Here is a 17,587-nt window from a genome sequence, read left to right as displayed (position 1 = left end):
TTGTGTTTTTGATTTTTTTAATTATTGCATTCAAAACCTCCCTCTTAATCTTTTGTGAACAAGTACCTTGTGCAAAGAGGTATTAGACCGATTGTCGCATGTCTCTGTGGATCGACCCTACTTGCCTTGTACTACCTTTTAGAGCAATATAGTAGTGTTATTTTGGAGTATATCGTACCCCTATTATTTGTTGGGTTTGACACGCCTAACAAATAGGCGTCGTTGCCGGGGACACGATGTTACTAATTGTTTACGCCTAGATCTTTTCGTATAGGTACACCATTGCCACTTGATTCAGAGATTGAGAAGACTGCAAGGAGAATACGGAAGCAAGCCAAGCTTCGTAAAAGGAAACCGATTTCCTAGACTTCTTCGTCTTCTACTCCCCTGGTCATGAAAATCTGGGAGGAAATACCCCTCTCAAGTGTATTCACATCAGATACAAAAAGTCTCCCACTCTCATCACAACCATCCTCACCCAAAAATACCACTCCACCATCTTCACCCACTCACACTATCTCAAACACTACACCCGTAGAAATCTTAACTCCTACTCATACCATGGGAGATAACCATGGAGGGAATCCTCCTCCAAACCCACCACTCGAATAAGCTCTCCGCCAATGGTCGAGGCAAGAGGTTACTCAACAACCTCTTTGCATCACATTTCTGGCAGCCACAAACTTGGAACTAAAATCCAGGCTCATCCACTTACTCCCAACCTTTAGAGGTATGGAAAATGAAGATCCTCACTGAGTTCCATGTTATATGTGTGGGCATGAAAGCATACAATGTCATGGAGGATCAAATCAAGCTTAGGTCGTTCCCCTTCGCAGTGCAAGATGCAGCTAAAGACTGGCTTTATGACCTCCCACCGAGGACGGTAAATACTTAGGTAGATCTTGCATGCCTCATTTTGGACAAATACTTTCCGGAGATGAAAGCTTCAGCCCTACGGAGGGAAATCATTGGAATTAAGCAACACAAGAGAGAAGCTTTTCACACATATTGGGAAAGGTTCAAGAAAATTTGTGCTCGTTGTCCCAAGCACGGAATTACCGAGTACCAAGTCCTCCAATATTTTATTGAAGGAATGACTCCAATGGAAATAAGGCTTCCTAATGCTTCAAGAGGCGGATCTTTACCCAACAAGACTCCAACCGAAATCCGCAACCAAATCAAGAACATGGCTGAAGATTCTAAACATTCAAGCCATGATGAGGAATGGTACATGGATGCACCCCGAGGTGTAAAGGAAGTCCAAACCACTCAAATTGAAGCTCAATTGTCCGAGCTTACGAAAGTGGTTATGATGCTAGCCAAAGACAAAGGTGTGCAGCCCACACCCCGCCCATGCAGTATTTGCACTCAAGTGGGACACCCAACCGATATGTGCTCACAACTTCAAGACGAGGATTATGCTGAAGCAAATGCATTAGGAGGATATTCCGGGTCAAACCAAAGGGGATTTGAGCACTCACGAAATGACCAAAGATAGAACAATAATCAAGGTTGGGGAGGAAATCGACAGGGAGATTATCAACCAAATCATACACATCAATACCAAAAAAGACCACCATTTCCTCAAAATCAACAAAGACCACCTTTTCAACCTCAAAATTTCCAGCCAAGGCATCCACCACAACCACCTCCACAAGCGGGTTCATCAAGCATACACTAGAAGATATCGTCAAGAGCCTTGCCACTAGCGCTCAAAGCTTCCAAAAAGAAACAAAATCAAGCTTAAAAAGCTTGGAGCAACAAGTTTCACAACTTGCTCAGTCTGTTAGTAAGATGGAATCACAAGGCAAGCTACCATCTCAAACCGAGAAGAACCCAAAACACAACACATGTGCCATTACCATAAGAGGTGGGAAAAGCTACGATGGTCCAAAGATGTCGGGTGAAGAAGAGGAAGAGAAAGAGATTGAGGTGGAAGAAGCTATCAAAGAAGAGGAAAGGAAAAATACTTCCAAGTCAAAGAAACCAATAGAAACCGAAGAGAAAGTCAAACCAGCTCCATTTCCTTCAAGGCTAACAAGTACAAAGAGAGAACGGGAAGATGACAAAATAATGGCAATATTTCAAAAGTTTAAAATCAATATTCCCTTTTTAGATGCTATGAAACAGATTCTTAGATATGCTAAGTTTCTTTAGGAACTTTGCACATCTAAGAAAAAGCTTAAAGGAAATCAAACTGTAAAAGTAGGGGAAAACGTTTCAGCTGTGTTACAGAAACGACTACCAAAAAAAATGCAAGGACCCAGGTGTTTTCACGGTTCCTTGTAAAATAGGTAACCTTTTTGTACCATGCGCCATGCTAGACCTTGGAGCATCAATTAATGTCTTAACCTATTCAAGATATAAGAAAATGGGAATTGGACCTTTATAAAAAACCAGAATTATTATTGAACTTGCCGACCGGTCTTTGGTACACCCAAAAGGTGTATTGGAGGACGTGTTAGTGCAAGTCAATGAACTTGTATTTCCTGCTGACTTTTTTGTTTTGGATATGGGTGATGACAACACCCCACAATCGAGCTCCATCCTTTTGGGGAGACCCTTCATGAGTACCGCAAAAACAAAAATAGACGTAACAAATGGTACTTTGTCTATGGAGTTTGATGGTGAGGTGATTAAATTTAATATCTTTGAAGCTATGCATTATCCTAGTGCTATTCATTCATTAAAATTCATAGATGTTATTGATTTATTTACTAATGATTGTTTTGAGTTGTCAAGCCAAGATGTGCTAACCACCATCTTGAGCAAGCATTTTGATGAAACAGGGATCAACAATTTGGCTGATAAGTACACCTTGGAAGATGAGTTGATGGAAGCAATCAACTCCTTGGAGAAAGCACAACCTATGAGGGTTGAAACACCCCGCATGAAGGTCAAGAACTCTGATCCGAAACTCCTTCCATCCATAGTACACCCACCGAGTCTTGAGTTGAAAACTCTTCCCGACCATCTCAAGTATGCCTATCTCGGAGAGGAAGAGACATTACCAGTGATAATTTCAAAAAAGCTAGCAACAGAAGAAGAAAAAGAGTTGGTTGAAATTTTGAAAAAGTACAAGGAGGCTATTGGCTGGACCATTGCGGACATAAAGGGGTTGAGTCTGTCATTATGCATGCATAAGATATTGATGGAAGAAGATTTTAAGCCAACCCGTGAAGCCCAAAGGAGATTGAATCCACGTACGATGGAGGTGGTTAAAAAAGACATCATGAAGATATTGAATGCAGGTGTAATCTACCCCATTTCTGATAGTAAGTGGGTAAGTCCCGTACAAGTTGTCCTGAAAAAAGCTAAGTCACCATTGTCAAAAACTCTGAAGGGGAATTAGTACCCACCTGTGTGCAAAACGGGTGGAGGGTTTGTATCTATTATAGGAAGTTGAATGCTTCCCCCCGCAAAGACCACTTCCCTTTGCCATTCATCGATCCGATGTTAGAACGATTGGCCGGGAAATCTCACTATTGTTGCCTTGATGGTTTTTTTGGTTTTCACCAAATTCCGGTTGCCCCGAAAGACCAATAGAAAACCACATTCACAAGTCCCTTCGGTACATTTGCGTATAGACGCATGCCCTTCGGCCTGTGGAATGCACCTGCGACCTTCCAAAGATGTATGGTGAGCATATTTTCAGAATATGTTGAAAATATCATAGAGGTTTTCATGGACGATTTTACTGTGTATGGAAATTCTTTTAATGAATGTTTGCCAAATCTCACCAAAATCATACAAAGGTGCGTTCACACGAACTTAGTCCTTAATTATGAAAAATGTCATTTTATGGTTGACAAGGGCTTGATACTTGGACATGTGGTGTCACAAAAATGTTTAGAAGTTGACAAGGCTAAAAAAGATGTTATTAAGGCTTACCATACCCAAAAAATGTTTGGGAAGTGCGTTCTTTTCTTGGCCATGCAGTTTTCTATCGGCGGTTTATAAAGGATTTTTCCAAGATCACGGTGCCGATGTGTCAACTTCTACAAAAGGAAGTTGATTTTGTGTTTGGTGATGCATGTAAAAATGCATTTGATTGTTTGAAGGATTTGTTGACATCCACCTCCATCATCCAACCACCAAATTGGGATATCCCATTCAAGATCATGTGCAATGCTAGCAACATCGCGGCTGGGGCAGTTTTGGAACAAAAGATGGACCGAGCTCACCATGTCATCTACTATGCATCCAAGACTTTGGATAATGCACAAGCCAATTACACGACAACTGAAAAGGAGATGCTAGCCATTGTTTTCGCATTAGAAAAGTTCCAAAAATACTCCTTGGGACAAAAGTGATTATCTATTCGTACCATTCAGCCTTGAAGCACTTATTACTCAAGAAAGATCCAAAGCCAAGGTTAATACGGTGTATGTTGCTGCTACAAGAGTTCGATATAGAAATCAAAGATAAAAGTGGGAAAGAAAACTTGGTCGCGGATCATCTAAGCCGTATTGTGCCACCCGAAGACACAATACCAATCCGAGACACATTCCCTGATGAGCATTTATTTATGGTCAAAGAAGCACCATGGTATGTAGATGTCGCCAACTACTTGGTCACGAATCAATTTCCCTCAGATTCCACACGTTGGCAAAAGAATAAAATCATGAAGGAAGCCAAGAGATACTTATGGGATGAGCCTTACCTTTGGAACTATTGTGCAGACCAAATGATCCGAAGGTGTGTTGAGCAACAAGAGGTAAAACCCATCCTTGATTTTTGTCATTTATATGCTTGTGGAGGTCACTTTGGACCCCAAAGGATAGCTACAAATGTCTTAGATAACAGATTTGTTTGGCCTACCATATTTCACGATTCCTATGTGTTTTATCCACATTATGATAAATGCCAAAGATCCGGGTCCTTAAGCTCTAGGAATCAAATGCACCTTACCCCGATTTTAGTATGCGAGATCTTTGACGTATGGGGTATTGAATTTATGGGACCATTTCCACCCTCTTTTGGTTGTTCATACATTTTGTTGGTGGTGGACTAGGTGTCTAAATGGGTGGAGGAAAAAGCCACCCGTACTAATGATTCCAAAGTCCTGGTGGATTTTCTTAAAGCCCAGATTTTCTCCCGGTTTGGCACTCCAAAGGCTCTCATAAGTGACCGTGGTACTCACTTTTGCAACCGGATACTTGAAGCTGTCCTGAAGAAGTATGGGGTTACTCATAAAGTCTCAACAGCCTATCACCCCCAAACCAATGGGTAAGCAGAGGTCTCCAATAGGCAAATCAAAAGCATTTTGGAGAAAAAAGTCAATCTAAATCGCAAAGACTGGAGCATAAGGCTAGATGATGCCTTATGGGCATACCGTACTGCTTTCAAAGCACCCATTGGTATGTCCCCATATAGGTTGGTATTTGGAAAAGCATGTCACCTACCAGTTAAGCTCGAGCACAAAGCTTTTTGGGCTATAAAGAAGTTCAACTTGAATGAAGAGGAGGCAGGACACAAAAGGAAGCTAGACATCCAAGTGCTAGAGGAGATCCGAAATGATGCATATGAAAGTAACATGATCTACAAAGAAAAGACAAAGGCATATCATGACAAAATGATCTCCCAGAAGACTTTTGCACAAGGACAAAAAGTGCTTCTTTATCACTCGAGGTTCAAGTTGATTTTAGGGAAATTAAGATCAAGATGGCTTGGTCCTTTCATAGTCACAAAGGTATTCGACTATGGTGCGGTGGAAATCACAAGCCAACAAACTGGAAAAACATTCAAAGTCAATGGTTATAGATTGAAGTCGTTCTACGAAGGATTCAAGGTGAAGAATGATGAGACAAAAGTTATTGAGAACCCCACGTACCAAGATTGAATGATATTCAAGGGCAAAGTCCAGCTAACGACTTAAAACAAGGGCAACTTACCGGGAGGCAACCCGGGGATATTTCTGTCTTTTATTTATAAACAATTTCCATTTCTTTGAGTTTTTGGTTTTTAATGTTCGAAATGCATTTAAATATGATTTAAAATCACCAAACGGACATTGGGATGCAAAAACATTTCATTTGAATGAGAGGAAAATTTTTTGGGTTCAAAATGTGGAAGTGGCAAGCAGAGAGGTACACGGCCCGTGTCCCTCATACCTTACAATGAACACGGTTCGTGTTCATCAATGGACAGAAATCTCGCAATCAGAGAGGTACACGGCCCATGTTCCTCTTGCCTTACAATGAACACGGGTCGTGTTCATCAATGGCAAGTAATCTCGCAGTCAGAGAGATACACGGCCCGTGTCATTTTTCCTTTATGACCAACACGGGCTGTGTTCAGCCAAATATCGCACATTTTATGCCCAACACGGGCCGTGTCAATTTGCTCTTATGCCTAACACGGGCCGTGTTCGCGCAGCAGAGCCTGTGGGTTTTAATGCTAAAAATCAGGATTTTTGCCTCACTCTTCCACACATTCATTCAAAAACTGCCTCTCTCTCCCAAGAAAACCCCAAGGTCTAATTTGTTGGATTAGTGTCTAAGTCCATAACTATTTTGGTATGTACTTGACCCAATTATGAGCATGGTCCTCTTGGGTTGCCTTCACCATAGCAATATGTAGGATGAATTAAAGGAGAAATTATAATGTTTAATTAATATTAGCCAAGAATTAATTTTGTGGCTAAAAGAGATTAATTAAACTTAGGGGACTGGAGTTGTAATTATAAGATAATTACAATTGGGTTATAGATCACCTAATAATATATAGGTTGGACGAATTCTATGGGAAGCCCATAAGGAATTCGTCCAAGGGATATGTTAAAGGAGTCCATGGGCTGCTTAGGGCCTAAGCAGTCAGATTAGGGTTTCCTAGTTTTAAGCCCTAATAGCCTACATGTATATAAAGGACCCTTATGCACCAAAAACGTGGTGAACACTTGGATTAGGGTTTCCAGCCGTTTTTGGTGCCTCCCCTCTCTTCTCTTCTTCATCTTGTTGCTTAGTGGTGTTTGTGACTCCATTAGAGGTGCAACACTTGACGCACTAACCTTTCTGAAGCTAAGGATTGATTGTTATTGCTATATAACAATCAAAGGGCAGATCTAAACCATATTTTATGTTAATATGATTAGTTATATGCTAGATCTAGGGTTTATAGCTTTGGATATTCAATTGCATGTTCATTAGAAAAACTAGATCCAAAAGCTATTAGGGTTTACATGTACACCATAGAATTGATGTTTTGCTTGAAACCCATCAGTGGTATCAGAGCCTAGGGTTGTTTGTTTGATGTACTTGATGCTTTGGTTGAATATTCATGCTTAAAATCAAATTTTATTTTTGGTTCTGGTGGTTAGACTCGTCGAGTCCATGGCTGAACTCGCCGAGTCCATAGTGTAATCGATGAGTCCATGCTTGACTCGACGAGTCGGAGTCGCAGATGGAGTAGATTTCAGGAGTTTGACCTATTTTGGCTGTAGATAATTGCCTAAAATGTTTTATATTAATAAAATCTGATTTTTATCTATATTTGGAGTTTATCCTTGCCAAAATTGAAGATAATTGTCAAATTTAGATAATCTTTTGTTTTATTAGATAAATATTGATTATTTGTAATTTAGATTTGAATTATCTTGTGAAAAAGTTTCAATTTCCCCCTTTAGGTTTTATAGTATAAATTTGAACTTAAAAGTTTTGTTTTTGAAATTTAATTAGTTAGACCTCAATGCTTTGAAAAGTTTCAAAACTTGCCCTCAAGTTTTGGAATTTAAATTTTGATTAAAAGTTTAATTTTGAAATGTTTAAATTCTAAACCCTAATGTTTGAAATGTTTCAGAACATGCCCTCAAGTTTTGGAATTTAAAAGTTGATTAAAAGTTTAATTTTGAAATGTTAAATTCTAAAAACCCTAGTAATTTGAAAAGTCCAAATCACACCCTTATGGTTTTATGAATTAATTAATGTGTATAATTAAAAGAGATTTAATAAACCCATAAAGTTTTGGTTTACATTTAATTAACTTAAATGTATAATTTACTAAATTAAACCACCTAGTATTTTAAAAGTGTAAAATACACCTTATACTATATATATAACATTAAAAGTCTAATATTATATATATATATATATATATATATATATATATATATATATATATGAGTAAAAGTCAGTCTTACCGTTAGTAGGACTAATTCACGAAGCTAATCTATAAGGGGTGTTTAAGGAAATTGCCTATAAAATGGCGATTGAATGGGTATCCACTATTACCCACCGCACTCTTGACTAGTAGAGGGTCGTTAGCCGAACGGGTAGGATAGGACAGAAACCTTCCATTATAAGTATAATGAAGTACAAAGAAACTAAATGCTTATACAAATTCCTAAATCATAGTTAGTTTAGGCAAAATGTGAAATTGTATGCTAAACCATGGAATTACACTTTGTGCCCTTGTCAAACGTTAGTGAAGCATGTGTGGTTAATCGGTACACTAATTTGGGGATGACATTGGTGGCAAAGGGTGGCTCGATGCTTATCATAGATCAATGGAGCATGTGTGGCTAATCAGCACATTGATTAGGTGATAGTAGCATTGGGTGCACCATGTGATTCGTATGGTTATTCACACCTTGCTTGTGATCCTCAGCATCCCAATCACAAATTATAGGGCATAATCGAGATAAAACATGCCATTGAAAAGTTCAATGAATCTCAAAAGATCTAGGAGTTTCAATTCATTTAAAACTTCAGCTTTCTTTTCGTTTTTCATGGTGGAAATTACTAAATCAACATTTACCTACCTTCAAATATTCTACGATTAGATTACAACATCCCTCTTCTAGGTTGTAATGTATTGTGTTGGATCCTAGCCTTGATGTTTCGTTTGGGTGATACATCAAGAATTCTAATCAACTTAACTTGATTTTTTTCCCGTTTAGTAGATGTCTAGTTCTGACAATCATGGTCTTCCAAAATCCCATGGAACAAGCTTTCCAAATGAAGATGATGTTCCACGATATGATCGAGGAACAAGAGATCATGCTTCACTTCCTCCACCTCCTCCAATTTTTCTCCCTAACCCACAAGTTCGAAGGCTTGAAAATTTCAAGCTCACTCAAGCCCTATTGGCAATTAAGCATGAAAATGGAAAGTCTATGTGTACACACGTCTTAGAGATGAAGTCGCACATTGATAGGTTAGGATGTTGGGTGTTGATATCTTAGAGATATGTGTTGTTGACTGGGTTCTTCAGTCACTTCCTGAATCATATAGTGAGTTCGTAAGAGAGTACTATATGATGGATCATGATGTGACCCTCATTGATCTCACCTATATGCTTATAACTGTTGAATCAGCAATGATTTGGCATGCTGGTCAATTAAATTTGTCTGGTGAATCAAACTACCAAACTTCAATGGACACTGGCAACATTGGAAGTCCAGAAAGAACTAAGTCTGTGATTGTCCGATGTGTTGTGCCAAAGGAGTCCATTTGCTTTTATTGCCAAGAGAAGGGGCATTACAGACGAAGCTTCCCAAACTACCTGAGAGATCTAACAGATGGGAGAGACAAGACGTATGGCTCGACATCAGGTAAAATCTATTAACTAACTCTTTTAAGTTCCTATTCTAGATTCTTAATACATGATTTGATAAGATTACATTTTGATGTTTTGTAGGATCAAAGAAAAGAGAAGAAGCTTAAAGGAAGAAGTGAGTTGAATCTAATCGTGAAGAAATGGATTTCGGTCGCATTGGCTGAAGATTGGATTCTTGAGCTACTACTTGGAGTTAAAATAGATTGCTAAGAAATATGTAATAACATAGTTTTTCAATTGAATTGCATTGTAAGGACAAATTTTTCCACAATAAAATGAATTTTGATTTTATCTTATTTATTTATCCTTGCAATGGCATGTATGAAAAATTGATGTTTGAAAGTTTCTATTATTAGAAATAATGGATTTGATTATTATGTCACACCCTAAAACCATGAACGGCGGAAACGTTCTGGGACGGAGTACGTCATGTACAGTATCACAACAATGAAAAGTAGTAAACAAGCAACAACATCATCCATTGCATTAATAATATAATTTCAATACAAGTGTGTTCTGTCAAATTATGATAAACACTAAAGTATAAATCAAAAATGAAAGATGAGTCTTGAAAGAGCACCATCTTCTCTAAACTTTGCATCGGTACCTGTCTACTGTTGACCTGAGGATACAAGTTATTTTGAAAGCGAGTATCAGCTTTAAAGCTGGTGAGATCATAAGTATTTTAGTGTCTTAATTTGTATGTAATTATTTGTACGTATATGAAATGTAAGTATTTGTATGTATATGAACTGTAAGTATTGGAAAACGTTTTGAACATCCTAGAAAACCATATGTTTCCTACTAAAAGTATCCTTCTACCAAGGCATCAAGTATTTGTGTGTGTGTCTCTTGTAAGAGTGTGTATTTTCCCAAATCCGACTATCATTATCCAAAATATAGCTTCTACATTACCGTGCATCGTGTGAATGTTCCCGAAGTGAATTTAATGGGAAAATGAAATAGTACTATGGTGTAGTATCAAAACTACAACCGTACCAACTACCTTAAATCTATTGTAATCTCGTAAGTACTGTAGTATTTGTAATAAGTGACTACTTTTGTACTAATATTGCCTTATCCGACCGTGACAGCCGTTTTACCTCAAGGTTTTGGAGGAGTATACAAGAGGAATTGGGTACCAAGTTGTGTTTGAGTATATCTTACCATCCGCAAACCGATGGTCAGAGCGAACGAATGATTCAAACATTGGAGGATATGCTGAGAGCATGTACCCTAGATTTCCAAGGTAACTGGGATGAACACTTACCTCTAGTAGAATTCTCCTATAATAATAGTTTCCACTCAAGCATTAAGATGGCACCTTATCACACTTTGTATGGGGAAAAGTGTCGAACGCCATCATGTTGGATGGAAGCTGGGAAAAGCAGTTTATGGGACTTGAAATAGTCCATCAGACTGCTAAAAAGTTGAAAGTGATAAGGGAAAGGATGTTAGCTGCTCAAGATCGACAAAAGAGTTATGCTGACAAGAAAAGACAACCGATATCCTTCGATGTTGGAGATTTGGTTTTACTTAAAGTCTCGCCGTGGATGGGACTTATAAGATTTCGTAAGAGAGGGAAGTTGAGTCCAAGGTTTATTGGACCATTTAAAGTTCTTCAGAAGATCAGGAATCAAGCTTACAAGCTAGAGTTACCGGATGAACTAGAGGGTATTCATCACACCTTTCATGTGTGTTACTTGAGAAAGGTCACGGGAGAGTGCCCAACATAATTCCGATTTCTGAGTTAAGGTTGGATAAAAACAAGAAGTTGATCGAAGAACCTGAGGCAATCGTTGACCGTAAGACTATGAAGTTGCGACGCAAGATGGTCGATTTAGTGCTTGTGCGCTGGAAACATACGAATGGACCAAATCTCACTTGGGAAACGGAGAGTGACATGATGAGTCGCTACCCGCATTTGTTTGGTGATATATGATTTTGAGGACGGAATCATCCTAAGAGGGAGAAAATTGTAACACTCGTGTTTCTAGCCTAGGCATTTATATTGAGTTGATAGTCTAGGTTAACCTTTGTAACTCATTTTGAAGAAATGAAAAGGAATTATGTGAATATTATGTGAATTATGTGTTTTATGCTTAATTATTAGGGCTTAATTAATTAAGAATAAAAATAAGCGTCAAAATTAAAGTGTGAGATAAGCCCAATATCTTTACATAAAGTTGTAGTGGTAGAAACAAGGATTTCGGGGATATAAAGAATACCAAAATCTGAGTTATAACGAAGAAGTTATGACCTGTCGAAGTTTCATGACAAACCGGTACGGGGCCGAGTGTCGTAAAAAGTGAGTTTTTTTTATAAACTACTTTTTAGCCTTAGTGATCCAGACAAAAGTCGTAGTACTCGTTAAACCGAGAAGTTCGATAAAAAGAATGCCCAAATCTGACTTTGTATGAGGAAGTTATAATTTTTCGAAGTTTCAGCTTAGCAGTAGACAGCTAAAAACTCGAATTTTAGATCGAGTGATTTTTAGCTGACACAACCTCAACGAGAATTGAAGGTGTCATCATTAATAACACAACGGTAAAATGTCTGACGAAAACGGACGTCGGATGAAGTAGTTATGAATTTTTAACGGATTTCCTGTCCCGATCTGTTAAAAATAATAATATAAAAGTTAAATTCAAAATTAGCCGAGAAAGTCTAAACTAAAGTTGTAGAGCGTAATTTTACCTACGTGTGCATATAAAGAACGTCAAAAACGGACATCGTATGCGAAACTTATGGATTTTAGAAGTTTTGCACAAAAACCGAGAAAATTCACAAAGTCACGTTTTTGCCACGTCACCCTCGCTCAAAATGTGCCACGTGTCTGCAATCTGCGGAGTCATCCGAATCCATGGCACATTCGAGGAGCGAAGCGTGTGCAGCCTAGTTCGAGCCTCGCAATGCCTGCCGCGTGTCCGACCTTCGTACCAGCTGTCTCCCTTTCCTCCTGCTTCGGGTCCGAACCTCGGACCTAGACTCCAATCCACTTAGAAGCTGCCAGCGAGCCCTCGCACGTGCAGCCCATGTGCGATCCATGTGCTGCCTCCTTCGGATCTGCTGCCGCGTGGCTTCTTTCCAGTCGTCCAATCAGATGCCTCGCCCCTATAAATAGAAGGGGTATACGAGCCTTCCCTGTTAGTTTTGGAATTTTTCCATATTTAGCCCCTTTCTTCATATTTTCTTCATCTTAACATCCCCCAAAGCCCCGGTATCGATTATAAGCCCCGGAATACGCCACGAAGTGCCCGAGAAGTCCGGAAAATTTATCTTTTCAGTTTCGAAGCCCGATCTTTGCAGAGCCCGGTTTCTCAATAAAACTCCCGGTTTTATTAGAAACGATCGTTTTAAACAATGAATTGCTGCCCGATTATCATCAAATCATGTAAGTGTGTAGTCACTTTCATCTTACACCTAGATATGAAGTATTTTCTTTAAAATACGTGTTATGTGTAATTATATTAAGTGTTTATTTGAGGTGACTGTTGAATAAATGTTTTATACAAGTTTTAAACTATATATGCATTTTATCTACAAAATATGTTGGGTAGAACATGGGTACATGAAATAGTTGATGTGTGTTAAAATGGTGAGAGGCCTCGATGTTGTTCTTGTTGTTGTTGTAGTCATCTAGAAGAGTATAGATGACGACCACGAACCTTTCTAGACAGTCTAGTGGAACACCAGCAGGTTCGCAACTTGTAGGTGTTGATGAACTAAATGTTCATTGGCGTACTCCATCCCCCTCATGGTTGCCTTTAGGACATGTATGGCTGAGGAGACCCCTTAGAAGTAGTGTCCATCCCGATGATATTCCGTAGGTTAGGTCCCTTGTGATAGGTGTTTAGGAACGTAAAGTGAGGACAACGGTAATGGGTAATCAGGGTTATTGTTGATTGGTGAACGTAATAAGTATATTATTATTGTGGGTTGAAAACCCTATATGCTCACCAGGCTCCCAAGCCTGACCCACTCAGTTTTTATGATTACAGGTAGTGGACCCCGAGCATAGTCGGAGGACGATGAGAGATATTTGATTATAGGCCAGTACTTGTAAATAATTGTTGAAAGGCTTATAATGTCTTGTTTATGCTTTTGATCTGTATCGGAACATGACATCCCGAGGTTTTGATAAGAAATGAAACTATACATTTCTTAAGGAAAGATTTTGATAAACTTTTATCATGTTTTGTTTTGGGAACCAATTCCACAACATCTTTTAAAAAGATTTCTCTGAAATTATTTTAAAAATCATAAATTAAATCGGACTTTTCTGACCGAGAAATTAGGGGATGTCACAACCCCCCCCCCCCCCTCTTAATCTTTTGTGAACAAGTACCTTGCGCAAAGAGGTATTAGATCGATTGTCCCGTGTCTCTGTGGATCGACCCTACTTGCCTTGTACTACCTTTTAGTGCAATATAGTAGTGATATTTTGGAGTATATAGTACCCCTATTATTTGTTGGCTTTGACACGCCTAACACCTATCGGGCCGTGCCCGACATCGGGCCCCTTAGGAAAAGATCAGTCAGTATTATGTGATGGGCCCCACCTCATCACATCTATCAAGCCTATCCAGATATATATATATATATATATATATATATATATATATATATATATATATATAGGCTCAAACACATAAAGTAATCATTAAAACAAATAAAATAAAATGCACTCATCAGACCATGCTTGGCATCATGCCCTGCCTGGTATACATAACACATACATCACATGCAAGAGTCACACCGACAACTAGCATCCTAACCATAACAAATCATGTTCGACTTGCCAAACACAGTGAGGAAACTCACCTCAAGTTGTCCAGTATCGCAGATAAAAGCTCCGATTGCCGATCCGGAAAATCCTCGCACTAGCCAGTCAAATAAAACCCAATTAATAAGTTGGGTAGTAAACTAATGCTATGAATCTCATTCATTTGACTAACTCCTAGGGTAAAATACCATTTTACCATTTTCTCACTTGACCCAATAGCCAAGGCCCAACCTAATAGCTCCAAAAGCCCAAAATCCTAAATGGAATACAAAGTCCATTGTGGCCCAATCCAAGAAGGCCCAATGTCCAACAATAGCTCGAAGTCCATAACTGATCCATAGATGTTAAGGGTCCAAGCCCAGTCAAAACAAAGCCCAAATAAACTAAGCCTACAACTCCATCGGCCCACTTATTAGTGTACGCTCAGCGTACCAGGCTCGTATGCCCAGCATATGTGATTGATCCGGAGACTGGGCTCGCACCCAAAATGCTCAACGTACTGTTCTGATTCCAAAATTTTGATCAAACGTCTTAATCACTTAAGAACATAACATCCAACCCTCAAACTAACATCATATTAAGGTCCTCAGCCATAAAGTCGAAGACTTTAAGCCTTTGCATGGCTAAAACAGCCCAAAGTCTAATTCTAGCATCTTCACTGCATTAACAAGAACATCAACCTTGCATGGTTGAGCTAAATCCATCAAGTTATCATTTATATGTACAAGGGACCTCAGAAAAGCCTAGATCTATCATCCTAAGTTGCTGGAGTAGCCCATACTCCTAAAAAATGCTTAAAATCCCCCAAAGTGCACAAATGAAGCCCTAAATAAGATCTTGTTGGATTAGTGTCTAAGTCCATAACTATATTTGGTATGTACTTGACCCGATTGGCATGGTCCATTTCGGTTGCATGGCATCATGCATTTGGATAGACTAAAATGAGAGAAATAACACTTAAGGTTTATTAATATATTATAAGTTCTAATATATTAATAAGATTATTTAATTAATATTGATCAAGAATTAATTTGGAATTAATTAAGTGATCAAAAGGAGACTAATTAAATATATGGGTTGATTGTGTAAATCATCCATACTTGTATAGTGGGCGAATGCTCCATGGATTATCAAGTTGGGCTAAAAAACATAGGAAGCTCCATGGATGCTCCATGGTATTTTTGTACTCATGGATCATGGAAATGAAAGACCATGACAATTGGGTTTTACATGGTGTAACCCTAATTGTGACACACTATATAAGCATCTTATTCTTCCCAAAAATTGGCCACTATGAAGGAATGGTGAGGGCTAGCTGATTTCATGAAGTGGTTCATTTCTCTGTAAGTTATTCCAAGTGTATTTGGTGTTGTGTGAACCATTTGAGGTGTCACACTTCGGGCACTTGGCTCTTAAGCTACACCAAAAGGTATGTCTTCTAACTTATATTATTCCATATGAATCAATGTTTTGTATGATAGTTAAGATAATACCTTGGAATATTCATATTTGAATGTATAATAGAGAAAACATAGATCCAAGGTATTTAGGGTTGCATGTACACTTAGGAGTGTTAGAATGCTCCAAAACCTACAGTGGTATCAGTTCCTAGGCTAGTTTTCTTGTTATACATGGAAAATTGGCTAAAAAATCGAAGTTTGTTGCTATCTCCTCAGTAGACTCACGGAGTCCATGGAGGGAATCGATGATTCCAAGGCTAAATTCATCCAACTCGCCAATTTGGTTCATGCACTCGACGAGTTAGACCCCCAGACAGCATATCTTCGACTGTTTTGGCTGAAATTGGACTAGGAACATTACCCTAAGCTGTATTTCAACTTATAAACCTGTTTTTGGTGTGGTAATGTTCATGATAATCCAATTTCAAAGATAATTGTCGATAGATTCATGTTTTGTATTGGTTTAATGGTTAGGCTAATTACATGAAAATTTTTGATTGAATTATCTTGTTCTTATGAGTTGCTTAGATTAATAGAAAAGTTATGTGAAATTGTTGTTTTCAATCCAAATTAATCTGAGAGTTGGTACTAAAATGTGTTTTTGTAACTTGTCCTCAAGTTATATGAAAATTCACATTTAAGATTAATAAACTCACAAACATTTTCATAGGTTATGAATAAAGAAAAGTCATATTCTCTTAGTAGTTTAATGTCTTCCATAACTTGTCCTGAAGTCATGGAACTTGAAGTGTTTTTTGAATTAAAACTACTTTAAACACATAAGTTATGGAATTGAATAGTTTTGAATAGTTTCAAACTTGCCCTCAAGTTTTGGAATTTGTAAAGTTTTCCCTTATGAATACTTTACTTCCAAGTTAAGCCCTTAGAATTTTAAAAATTAAAATTCAACCCTTATACTTTATAGTATTATAATTTAATAATATATATATATATATATATATATATATATATATATATATATATATATATATATATATATATATATATATGTATAAGAGCAAGTCAATCTTACCGTTAGTAGGCATCATTAATGAAGCCGGTCTATAAGGGGGTATAAGGTTACTGCCTATAAAATGGCAGTATAATGGGTGTCTACTCTCACCCACCGCTTCCTTAACTGGTGGAGGGTCGTTAGCCGAACGGGTAGGAAAAGGACTAGAATTCTCCCTTCATTAAAAGTATAAATGATAAATACTAAGTAACTAAACTTGTATAAATTCCCAATCTTAGTTACTTAGGAAAATGTGAATTTGGTGCAAACCCATGAAATTACACTTTGCACTTTGCTTAAGTCGGTTAGTGGAGCGTGTGTGGGTAACCGGCACACTAACTTGATTTTACAAGGTAGGAAAATTGTAACTTAATATAAATAATAGCATAGGTGGAGCGCGTGTGGTTAACCGTCACATCGATTGAGTAGTAAATATTAAGGGTACCAAGTATATTTGCATGGTTATTCACACCTTGTTTTGTGATCCTCGGCATCCCAGTCACAATATTTGAGAGGGCACAATCGAGATTGAAACATGTCATTGAATAGTTTAATGAATCTCAAAAGATCTAGGAGTTTCAAATCTAAGTAAAACCTAATTAGATTATTTCATTTTCATGGTGGAAATTGGTGAATCGTCATCCGCCTACCTTCAAATATTTTATAGCTTGGATTACGACATCCCTCTTCCAAGTTATAAAAGTATTGTGTTGGGTCCTAGCCTTAATATTTCATATTGGGTGTTATATTAAGGACCTTAGATCAACTATTTGG

General features: G+C 38.1%; 1 protein-coding gene across 1 annotated transcript; it reads left to right on the top strand.

Moving 5' to 3' along the window:
• The first annotated feature begins 937 nt into the window (after positions 1-937).
• Positions 938-2,157, top strand: LOC128125947 (uncharacterized). The gene is made up of 2 exons (XM_052763585.1): positions 938-1,331; positions 1,532-2,157. The coding sequence occupies exons 1-2, from the start codon at positions 938-940 to the stop codon at positions 2,155-2,157; spliced, it is 1,020 nt and encodes a 339-aa protein (XP_052619545.1).
• Positions 2,158-17,587: the final 15,430 nt, after the last annotated feature.

Source organism: Lactuca sativa, chromosome 5, assembly GCF_002870075.4.
Source record: "Lactuca sativa cultivar Salinas chromosome 5, Lsat_Salinas_v11, whole genome shotgun sequence".
NCBI lineage: Eukaryota > Viridiplantae > Streptophyta > Magnoliopsida > Asterales > Asteraceae > Lactuca > Lactuca sativa.
Note: the sequence above shows the minus strand (reverse complement) of the source record. Positions and strands in the feature narration are given on the sequence as shown.